Source organism: Protopterus annectens, chromosome 2.part1, assembly GCF_019279795.1.
Source record: "Protopterus annectens isolate FY-2018-M chromosome 2.part1, PAN1.0, whole genome shotgun sequence".
Taxonomy (NCBI): Eukaryota; Metazoa; Chordata; order Ceratodontiformes; family Protopteridae; genus Protopterus; species Protopterus annectens.
The window spans coordinates 783,766,342-783,778,709 of NC_056729.1; the positions used below are offsets into that span (position 1 = coordinate 783,766,342).

Consider the following 12,368-nt stretch of genomic DNA (forward strand, 5'->3'; position numbering starts at 1 on the left):
AGGGGTTCCACCTGTGTCACTCATTGACAGGGGCGACACGTGCTGACTGTGGTTTCTTTTTTGGGGATAAACTCTTGGCTAGGCTTGTAAGGGCCCCAGAGCCATTAGCCTAGTAATCTCCTATGATTCTATGTACCTGATCAGGCACTTGCAACAGCTGGAGCGGTCACAGAGGTTCCTCACTAAAAAAAAAATACGGGGTGTAAATGATATGTCCTTTGTGTATTGCCTCAAACCTCTATCCCTGTACTCGGTCTCCTACAAACTACTGAAGGGTGATCTATGCCTAACTACAAGGCATTCACTGAGTCAGCCCTGATGGATTTGCCATACATTTGCAAAACAAACAGCATTAGAATTACTCATTCTTAGGATCTAAACCTAGTCTGTGACACACACAAAACACGTTGGAGGGACAGGTATGTGTCTCATGGGGACAGATATGTACCCCTTCTTTGCAACAGACTCCCCATTAGTGTGAAGTACAACTCTTTCCCAAGTCTATTCAAATGCAATTTGGACCGATGGATGGATAATAGCAAATTCACTCTTGGCTTATCGCATGTGTCTCTTATGGACATAGGCAGCTTGTAGATGCCCTAAGGTATAGGCATATACCAAAACCATTCTAGTTTTTTGGGCACTGATAATTGGGAAAACTGAGGCATGAATGGCTAGGCTTAAAAGGCTCTAGGGCTATTAGCCTAGTAACCTTCTATGAGCTTTCCCTCTGTAGAAATTAAATGGTATTAAATGAAGTCCACGAAAGTGAACCTTCTTGAAAATTCGGAAGGAAGATGCCTGAAAGAGCCTTATACAAATGTTTTTCTAATAAAAAAAATAAATAAAAATGGCATTTAAAAAAAGTCCTCAGAAGCATTACCTCAAGTGAAAGTGAAACTGCCTAGTACTGGCATACCTTCCAAAACTGTCTTCTAGCATGAAGACGACAATAAACATATATTTCTAATATGATCACCTGCTGAAAGCCAAACTGGTTAAATATATGGTTGTGAAAATCCCTCCAAAAGCTTGCAAAACACAAAAGCTAGTTCAGTCCATGCAAAGGGCTTACATAGTCCAAAAGCTCAAACTGATTCAAAAGAATATTTTATCTGTTCTAATAAAAGGTATTACAACATTAGTGTTTAACTATTTCACTGTATTCAGTCAGTGACAAGATCATGTCTTCTTATTGTATGCACAAAATAGGGAACTCACGGTAATGCACAGATTACTTCAAGTGCTAAATATGCAGAACTCAGCCGAAGGGATTACACACACACACACACACACACACACACACACACACACACACACACACACACACACACACACACACACCCTAAGTTTCAAGATGGTCAGGAAAAAATACGTGGTTCATTAGAACCAGGATATTAGAACCGGGTAAAAAGCAAAACAGTCTAAAACTCCAAAGCATTTTGATAATTTCTGTATTCCAAGAAGTGAAGTGAAATGCAAATAATTAAGAAACAGCATTTTTGTATCTGTGAACATTGTTAACTAGACACTTAATTCATGAGCCTGTGATCAGTCTTTATCTGATGAATTAATTCTAGACTGTTAACAGTGAGCAGTGAGTGAACGCTGCCCTCCAAGAAGCTTTTGTCGACCAGTTCTGACACTGAAGATAGTAACACTTCCTGTCAGGATGGAGAGCTATATTAAAAAAAAGGGGAATGTTTCTGTTCTGTACTAATTGTTCTAATAATTTGTTTATTAGTCTTAGATTTATTTGCTGACTTCTGTATAACTGTAAACCAAAATAACACAAGAGTGGACAACAGGTGTGCCCTACTGTATGCAGAAAGATGAACTTCCTAGGAGAAAAAAATATTCTGTGGTGTTTTTGCATGAAGTAACTTGCAAAGTATTTTTGCTGTGAAACTACGCATATTAGATTGCTTCTAACCTTTTGCAGTATAGTACATTCCTATTCGCAAACAGGTACTCATAAAACAGCAGCTTGCGTAGAAACAGATTGCTGTATTAACTTCAGGATTTCAGGAAAAAAAAGCCAACAACCTGCAGGATCTAAGAATATTTTATGAAAAGGCTATGTAATGCCTGTAACATTTAAAACAGAAATATTACTTTTAGTCATAAACTTAACTTAATCAGTGTAATACAAAGTAGTGTACAGTGAAAGACAGTTTCCTGTTGTAAGAATGCAAAATACTGAAGCTTAAGAACAGCAAAACATAATTAAATGCAAGAGGCTAGAAGGTGGGACGGCTTGTAAAGCAGCACACAGCAGAGTAGGTTATTATGACTTGTCGATCAGGAAGGCTGCATTGGGTTTAAATTACATTCTCAGAGAAATTCAAAAGCTGCCTACAACCCCCGCAGTAACAGACCAGCCAGTAGTTTTCTCAGTGGGTTTATAACACAGTTTAATTAAAGAAAGCAGCACGGATTTCTACAAAAGCTAGCACTGTTTATTTTAGTACTTGAAGTGGTGAGTGAACAATGCAGTTTGTGCTTCATTGATCTTACAGCTCAAAGGACTGCCTTTTTCCAAATAAGGGTGCTTGGAAAGCATTTGCTTTTGAGTTGCCTTACTTGGGAGGGAGTGTGAATGAGTTCGTCTGCCTGCTCTATCAAGCTTGCTTGGCTGGCTGCTTTTCAGGTTACACCCCCTCAGGCAGCTTGAGCCAGTAAACAAGATCCTTTTGGTCTGTGTGGGCGTTCAATGATAACCAGTCGTCTGGTTTCCCAGGCAACTAAATGTTCATTGGGGACTAGAGGCACTGAATCATTTCCAGGTCACTTTCAACATGGAGTGTGGAGCAGGAAAGCACTGGACTGAGGAGGAGGTTAAAGCCTTGCTAAGTATCTGGGCAGAAAAAAGCATTCAAAAACAGCTCCATGGGGCAACAAGAAATAAGGGAATATTCATCTATATTGCTGAGAGACTACAGAAGTTTGGAGTTTACAGAGACTGGAAGCAGTGTAGGGCAAAATATAAGAACCTTAAGTATGAATACAGGACAGTTAAATATGCCCACAATTCTGGAGACAAAAACAAATCCATGAAGTTTTTCCACCAGCTAGATGCCATTTTAAGGAATCAAAGTATAGTGCAGCTAAATGAAGATGAGGATGGTATGTGCACTGATCAAGCTACATCAAGCAGAGAACAGAAAGATGATAAGGAAGCAGAAATACTATGTAATGTGAATGCAACCCCGGAACATGCTGCAGGTAAAAAATACAGTATTTCTGAATTTTAAAAACTTTGTTATTTACAGATTCAGCTTCTAATCTCCCATCCCTACCCCTTATATTTAAGCTGGATAACAGAGAGTTTTGTAATACTAGATTTGACACTGCTATTTTTCAGAGATGGTTAATGTGAACTGTTTTAAACCACATTGACAAACTAGTCTAATGTTAAATGTTAATATACATGAAACTACCGCTATAGTTTTACTTAACTGCTGGCATTTTATTTTCTCAAAAGATGGTTCTTATATAAAATGTAGTTCAGGTGGAGGCATGAAAATTATTAGACACCTCCCCCAGCCTACTTAAGCCACTTAATTGAATCCTTACCTAGAGGCTTTTGTTCAGAGAATGTATCACATTAACATGAGACTAAAACCAAAGCAACTAGTCACCCAAAAGAAAAACTTAATCTAGAACTTTTAAAATGGACTGTAATGAATCTTGTCTTACAAAAAAGGATAGTAGAGAAACAATTTAGTAGACAAGTTTCAAAACACACAACATACATGCTTGATACTGACTTCTGTGTTCATTTTACATTGCTACAATCCAGTCCTAATAAATGGAGAAACGCTGGAAGTTTAAAACCATATTTTAACTTCAGCTGGTTTATTTTGTATGCCTAGCAAAAAAAAGGGGGGGGGCTAGACACTGTACAACAGAAAGACACTGACGCAGAAAAGGGTTAAAGAAGCTAACAAGTTTGGTGAGAAAGTGGTATTGCTACCCTAACACTTCAAAGTAGTCAAATAAAATATAGATTATTTTTTTTCAGCAGGATCCTGCTCATTCTATCCACTGTTTCAGCTAAATTACATTGGATATTGAATCAGTAAGATAAAACCGGTTTTGGATTACATTCTCTGCATCATATTATACTAACTGCAAGCAGTCAGAAACTGCAGCTCACATTGTAAAGGGTTTTATAACATTTAAAAAGAGGCATAAAGAAGTAACTGTATCCAACACAGTACATAGTAAATTAATTTTAATTAAAAAATACATTATTCATCAACAGTGGATGCATCCTGCTGTATATTTTATATATGTATGCCACTTTTATGGTGCAGTATATTACTTCTATATTGTTCTTAATGAACTTTAAATTCTGTATTTACTTGCACTGCATATATGAATTTTTTTAACTTAAAAAATAGAAAAATGTCAGTTCCTCCCCACCCACCCACAATCTTCTAAATTTCAATTTCAGACAGAACTTATAATCTGGTATTGCTAATGTATAATGTGCCTAAACCAACTTCCATTCCACTTATCTGTTCAAATACTGTGATGTCCTATGCAGTCACATAAATAAATTTAGGCTCTGAAATGTCTATGTAAACTGTACAATTAAGGCGTATTAAGCAAGTCTTTCTCTAGCCAACAGCTAGATGTGAATTTAGTACCTAGCATAACCTGCTAAGATGAGTTCTTCATACTACAACATTTGCTTTTCAGAAAAAAAGCTAAGTTTTTGCATTCTAGGATTACCAAAACAGTACATAGTTACTTTAATATTTTGTGGTATCAAAGTCGTTCTAAGTAAGTGCAAGAGAGGTGACAAAACCCCTAACCTTGTACATGGGACAGGCACAGTCTATCACAGAAACAAAAAACATCTTTACCATAAAAAGAAATGTAATGTTTTTCTTGTAGCGGACAGCTTATCTTCATTGTTACTTACTCTCTGAGTAGTTTATAGTTTTGTACCTTCCTACTACACTTTCAGACAAGCAAACCTTCAAGAAACTCAGTCACATCATCCAATACACATTGGTGGGAGATTAAAAACGTCCTCCTTTAAGTAAATTTTCTCTACATATCTAGTTGAAAGTTGAAGATCATCCATTCAACTGTCTAGAGTGGTTTTAAGGGCTGCTAGCGAAATACTCTGCATGATATGCAAGGGCAGCTCATCTAGAAACAGGGTTTAAGTTGGATTAGATACCTGTTGCTCCATCTGGTGCCATTTATGTGGTAATATACATTTAGGTTTTTAGAGTGAGCATTTCCTTTACCACTGGCACTGTTTAACAGGAAGAATTCAAAGAGTACTTGGCCATTCACTGTAAGGAATGCTAAGCACAGATTACCCCTACAGAGTCTGTACGACACTGAGAAGAAAAATACGACTTAAGCTAGTCTATCAGAGCAGCTAAAGATACTGCAACAGGAGATCTTTTTAGTGAGGAAATACTGAGGTCTCGTTGATTTGGGTGCTTTAAGGACATCTGTGCCAAAGTATTTGTTTGGTATAGCTCTTGTCTGAGAATCAGCATACCAGAAAGGGATGACCACCCCCAGTTTGCCCCAAGGCAGTGTCTGCAGTTGGTCACTCTTGATCAGTGCACTTCTCTGGCAAACAAATTAAAAAAAAAACAAATAATATAGTTTAATATTCACTTTCACGTCAAAAAAGTGTATACCAAAGAGATGGGGCCCAGGTTAGAACGCTACTGGGAAAACACTGGTAATGCTTTTCTATCTGGAGCAAACACCAACAACCTTAACAGTATGGGTTCTATCAGACAGCTGTTTAAATCTTGCCAGTAAATTACAGTGGAAATAAAAAGTGTACACACCCCTGTTAAAATGCCATTTTTTGTGATATAAAAAAATGAGACCACAGTAAATCATTTCAAAACTTTTCCCACCTTTAATGTGACATGTAACCTGTACAATTCAATTGAAAAACAAACAAATCTGTTAGGGGAAAAATATAAAAAATAAAAAACATAAAATAAACTGGGTGCATGTGTGTGCACACCCTTAAACCAATACTTTGTTGAAGCACCTTTAGATTTAATTACAACATTCAGTCTTCTTGGGTACACACCTGCCATCAATTAGAGAGACTCTGATTAACCCCAAATAAAGTTCAGCTGTCCTAGTAGGATTTTCCTGACATTTACTCAGTTGCCTGCTACAGCAAAAGCTATGGTTCGCAGAGAGCTTTCAAAGCATCATAGGGATCTCATTGTTGAAAGATATCAGGAAAAGGGTACAAAAACATTTCCACAGCATTGGATATACCATGGAACACAGTGAAGACAGTCATCAAAAAGTGGAGAAAATATGGGACAGTGACGTTGCAAAGAACTGGTGGTCCCTCCAAAATTGATGAAAAGACCAGACGAAAACTGGTCAGGGAGGCTGCCAAGAAACCTACAGCAACACTGAAGGAGCTGTAGGAATTTCTGGCAATTACTGGTTGTGTAATACATGTGATAATCTCGTGTATTCTCCATATGTCAGGACTATGGGGTAGGGTTGCAAGATGGAAGCCTTTTCTTACAAACAAAAACATCCAGGCCCAGCTAAAATTTATTTGCAAAACAATACATCAAGTCTCCCAAAAGCATGTGGGAAAATGGGTTATGGTCTGATGAGACCAAGGTTGAACTTTTTGGCCACAATTCCAAAAGGTATGTTTTGCACAAAAGCAACACTTTGCATCACCAAAAGAACACCATCCCATGGTGAAGCATGGTGGTGGCATTATCATGCTTTGGGTTTGCTTTTCTTCAGCTGGAACTGGGGCTTTAGTCAAGGTGGAGGGAATTATGAATAGTTCCAAACACCAGTCACTTTTGGCCCAAAACTTTCAGGCGTCTGCTAGAAAGCGGAGGATGAAGAGGAATTTCACCTTTCAACATGACAAAGACCCCAAGCATATATTCAAATCAACAAAAGAATGGCTTCCCCAGAAGAAAAGTTTTGGAATGGCCCAGCCAGAGCCCAGACCTAAATCCAATAGAAAATCTGTGGGGTGACTTGAGGGCTGTGCACAAGAGATGCCCTCGCAATCTGACTGATTTGGAGCACTTTTGCAAGGAAGAGTGGGCAAATATTGCCATGTCAAGATGTGCCATGCTGATAGACTCCTACCCAAGAAGGCTGAATGCTGCAATTAAATCAAAAGGTGCTTCAACAAAGTATTAGTTTAAGGGCGTACACACTTATGCAACCAACTTGTTATACATTTTATATTTTACCCAAGAAGGCTGAATGCTGCAATTAAATCAAAAGGTGCTTCAACAAAGTATTAGTTTAAGGGCGTACACACTTATGCAACCAACTTATTATACATTTTATATTTTTCCCTTAACAGATTTGTTTTTCAATTGAATTGTACAAGTTATAGGTCACATTAAAGTTGGGAAAACGTTTTGAAATGATTTATTGTGGCCTCATTTTTGTATATCACAAAATTTTATATCCACTGTATGTATGGGTCACTTCTGAATTGAAAGAGTCTGTCAATAATCCCAACATGGAGGATAACTGAATGCCTTGTCAAGGTCCAGGTAGGCAGTGTGGACTACATGCCTCGTCTGTGGTGACAGTAATACTTTTGGCACAATCTAGCTTTTATAAAGCCAAAGTGGTGGGTACACAGGTATACACGGTCACCATCATCTTCTTTCGGCTTTTCCAGTTAGGGTTCGCCACAGCGGATCATTGGTTTCCATTTCTTCCTGTCCTCTGCATCTTGCTCTCACACCAACCACCTGCATGTCCTCTCTCATCACATCCATAAACCTTATCTTAAACCTTCCTCTTTTCCTGTTACCTGGTAGCTTCATCCTTAGCATCTTTTTCCCAATATACTCAGCATCCCATCTCAACACATGTCCAAACCAACTTAAAGGACCACTACGGGCAAATGATGAAGAAAACATATATTTTTTTATCTTGCCATGATTTACTACACCTCCCAAAGCTGCCTTCAGCAAAATAAGTACTCATTCCTAATTTTATTTTGTTTTTACTCTTGTCTGCCCTCATGGGGGCAGACATGGTGATTCCTTTGGAAAGCTAAATCTGTCCTATAATGCAGACTGTGAGGACAAATAGCCCTACCATATGTTGTCAGACTAGACTTCCATTCACTTAGAATGGAACACCTGAAAAAAACTGCCAAGTTTGAGAGTCTGCAGCTCATGTGTCATTTACTGGTATGCGCTGAGTTTTACAAATGTTGTACCTGCTGATGTACTACACATTCTCTGAAAGAAACTTGCAAAAGTGTCAACAAATTACTGAGATAAAAAAGGCTTTTCACAAGGAGCAGTTTTGCAAGTTTCAGTTCCTGGCCAGGTTACTCCTCCCATCTCCCCTCCTTCAGTGGGCTACAGTCTCACATTTCCAGCTTTACTAGATTCAACTATTTAGTCAGCTTTGCATGACAATAGAAATAAAAAAATAGCCTGGTGTGCCACTAAAACTGTTCCCTTGTATGTCTCTTCACTTCTGAATAGCAATTCCCAAGAATAAAAAAAAGCAAACTCATCAGTCCAGAGTTTAGGCTAGTCTAACCATTTTTTTAAAATGTGCACAGTAAAATATTCAACTTGTAATGCATTTCGGCTGCGGACATGGTTATCTTTACATAATTATTCTCTTATAGTATAACCTGAACTTATGGTATTTAATGATAAATTTTACAACAGTTTTCAGTTTCTTAACAATGACCTCCCAAGCCTCTGATGTGACCTAGTACTTTCTTACTTATTGCTTTAAGTAGTTTGTCTTAGTTTTATATTTGTAGTGTGTTTCTCATCCTCTCAACAACAGACTCCTGGAGAAGCATATGCTTGTATAGAAAGAGTACCAGCAGCTGTAGCAGTGATACCACACTCCAAAACAATGCACTCAAACATAGTACTGACAAACACAAGGGAATGTATATGTCTGAATCAAGCAGTGTTGAAATTGCTAGGGACTTCACTGAGCAAAATTTTACTCTTAATTTCTCCATTTCATAATGCATAACATTCGCACCACACTTACAAAGGCACACCTCCACCTTCCACAAACACAGCAACCCACACCCACACAACTGCTACGGTTTCTCCCTTCAGTTATTGCAAGCCAAGAGTAACACTATTTAATAAGGATACCTACCAGACAAGTCTGCATAGCACACTTGGTCTACCTGCATCATCGCAGCTCGCCCCCCCCCCCCGCAACAGTATTCCTAAAGCCTCAATAGTGCAATATGCAGATGATACCACCATAATATGTGCAGCCAAATCAATTAACATCTTTCACTCCCTAACACAAGAATGCTTTTTCCTAGCAGAAACTTGAATTACAAACCAAAGGCTCATTCTGAACCCAAGTAAAACAAAGCTAGTACTCTTTAGCTCCCACAGAGCCACACCTCCCACTGATTCTTTCTTCATCTCCTCCTTTAAGAAGACCACAATCACCCCCACAAATCATGCCAAACTATTAGGGGTTGAAATAGATAATCATATTAGACTTTACCTACATATTTCTATAACCATAAAAAGAGTACATACAAAATTTGGCCTACTGTATCGCAATAAAAAATTCCTCACTGACCACTCCAAAACTACAATAGCGAGGACTCGCCTACTATCCACCCTACTTTATGCCTCCCCTGTGCTTACAAATCTCCACAAATCTAACCTAAACAAACCTGATAGTTGTTATAAGATAGCCAAATTCGCTACAACCTCTCCCTTCAGAAAAAAAACTCAGTTGAATAGAACTACCACTACTACTTCAACTCAATCAACTATCACTAGCCCACAAAGTAATACATAACTCTGAAAACACCCCAGCCCTACAAAATCTTTTGCAACCCTATACAACATCAGGCCCTTGAGGTCTAGCACAGAAAACTTCCTCAAAGTAACCAAATATAACAATGAAGCTGGTAAGTCTGTCTACAGCCACTGTATAGCAAAAACCTGGAACTCCCTTCCTGCCCACATAACTGACAACAAATCCCCAAAACCACCGTAGCAGTGGTTTTATCTGGCAATGTTGCAGTTGTCGGGGGGGACCTGAGCTGCGATGATGCAGGTAGACCAAGTGTGCTATACAGACTTGTCTGGTAGGTATCCTTATTAAATAGTGTTGTTCTTCCCTTTCATTCTTACTGGTACTAGTCTGTCACAAATCACTCCTGACACTCTTCTCCACCCACTCCATCCTGCCTGTACTCTCTTCTTCACCTGTCTTCCACACTCACCGTTACTCTGAACTATTGATTCCAAGTATTTAAACTCATCCACCTTCGCCACCTGTACTCCTTGCATCCTTACCATTCCCTCTAGCCTCCCTCTCATTCACACACATATATTCTGTCTTACCATCTCTCCAGGGTCTCCTCCACCTGTTCCCTACTCTCACTACAGATCACAATGTCATCTGCAAACATCATAGTCCACGGGGACTCCTGTCTGATCTCATCTGTCAACCTGTCCATCACCATTGCAAATAAGAAAGGGCTCAGAGCTGATCCTTGATGTAACCCCTCCTCCACCTTAAGCGAATCCGTCACTCCCACCGCAGACCTCACCGCTGTCACACTACCCTCGTACATATCCTGTACCACTCTTATATACTTCTCTGACACTCCTGACTTCCTCATACAATACCACAACTCCTCTCTAGACACCCTGTCATATGCTTTCTCTAAGTCTACAAAAAAACACAATGCAACTCCTTCTGACCTTCTCTATTTCTCCATCAACACTCAGAGCAAACATCGCATCTGTAGTGCTCTTTCCCGGCATGAAACCATACTGCTGATCACTAATCATCACGTCCCTTCTTAACCTAGCTTCCACTACTCTTTCCCATAACTTCATACTGTGACTGATCAATTCAATCCCTCTGTAGTTACTACAGCTCTGCACATCACCCTTATTCTTAAAAATTGGTACCAAAACACCTTTTCTCCATTCCTCAGGCATCCTCTCACTTTCCAAGATTTCATTAAACAATCTGGTTAAAAACTCCACTGCCATTTCACCTAAGCACCTCCATGCTTCCACTGGTATCTCATCTGGACCAACAGCCTTTCCATTCTTTATCCTCTTCATAGCTATCCTTACTTCCTCCTTGCTAATCCATTGTACTTCATGATTCACTATCCCCACATCATCCAACCTTCTCTCCCTCTCATTCTCTTCATTCATCAACCCCTCAAAGTACTCTTTCCATCTCCTCAACACACACTCCTCGCTTGTGAGTATGTTTCCCTCATTATCCTTTATCACCTTTACCTGTACACATCTTTCCTAGCTCGGTCCCTCTGTCTAGCCAAACAGTACAGGTCCTTTTCTCCCTCCTTACTGTCCAACCTTTCATACAACTCTTTATACGCCTTATCCTTTGCCACCTCTCTCTCTGCTATGCACCTCATCTCCTTATACTCCTGTCTACTTTCTTCATCTCTCTCTGACAATCCCACTTTTTCTTTGACGACTTCTTTTTCTGTATACTCTCCTGTACTTCCTCATTCCACCACCATGTCTCCTCATCATCCCTCAGGTATACAAGGTCACCAATATCCATTTATTAGTTTTGCTATAATACATTCTGCAGTCCTGCAAATAATACTATGGAAATTAATACGCCTGTAACTCCTGGGGTCAGCAAAAGGACCAACTTTATGGAAGGGCACCAGACCAACTTTATGGAAGGGCACCATAACAGTTGTGCTGTACACCTTGCAGATGTACCCAGTGCAGAAACATGGGGTGAAGACTTGATGAAGGAGGTTTATTAAATGGGGCATACACTTCCTCAGCAGACAGGGTATTCTCAGGACCAATGGAACTGAGATTTTTAATTTTGGAAAGTGTCAAAAGGATTTGGACCAAACTGATTGAGGGGAGCTATGGGGGGGTGGAGGGACAGATGGGATGGTGGGTGATGTGAAGTTGGAAGAGAATTTGTTCTCCAGGTGGTCAACTCAGTGATGTAGAGAGACAGAAAGCACGGATTACTGCTCAAGCAACTCAGGTTTAATTAGAGGTTTGGGTGACTAACAGAGCTGACAGGGAGTATGGGTGGTGACTATCGTGTAAGGGAGAGAGTGTTGCAAGCAAACAGCTAGTCCTGATGCTCCAGTGCAAGGGATGGAGGTCTCAGACATGGGAAAGCAGGCTGATACAGGGACGGCAATGCACTGACTGCTCAAGCCGATAGTAATAGGTTCCTGCCCTGCAAGTGAAGGAGCACAGATGCATAGACATGGGGGCATATATGCAGTCCCTTCCAGTGATGCAAGTGTGCATGGACATGGGTGAGCATATATAATCCTTACAGTGATGCAAGTGTGCATGTCACCATCA

General features: G+C 39.7%; 2 protein-coding genes across 3 annotated transcripts in view; one reads left to right on the forward strand and one right to left on the reverse strand.

The window, feature by feature from the left end:
- Positions 1–12,368, reverse strand: part of PPAT (phosphoribosyl pyrophosphate amidotransferase) — a gene marked incomplete in the record, with an annotated part of 1,466,229 nt that overhangs the window by 1,061,526 nt on the left and 392,335 nt on the right.
- Positions 2,784–12,368, forward strand: part of PAICS (phosphoribosylaminoimidazole carboxylase and phosphoribosylaminoimidazolesuccinocarboxamide synthase) — a 1,039,115-nt gene continuing 1,029,530 nt past the window's right edge. For both annotated transcript variants that reach the window (XM_044062488.1, XM_044062489.1), the window contains exon 1: positions 2,784–3,225. In XM_044062488.1, coding sequence (XP_043918423.1) covers positions 2,799–3,225 — 427 coding nt within the window. In that variant the 5' untranslated portion in view covers positions 2,784–2,798. The remainder of the gene's footprint in view (positions 3,226–12,368) is intronic.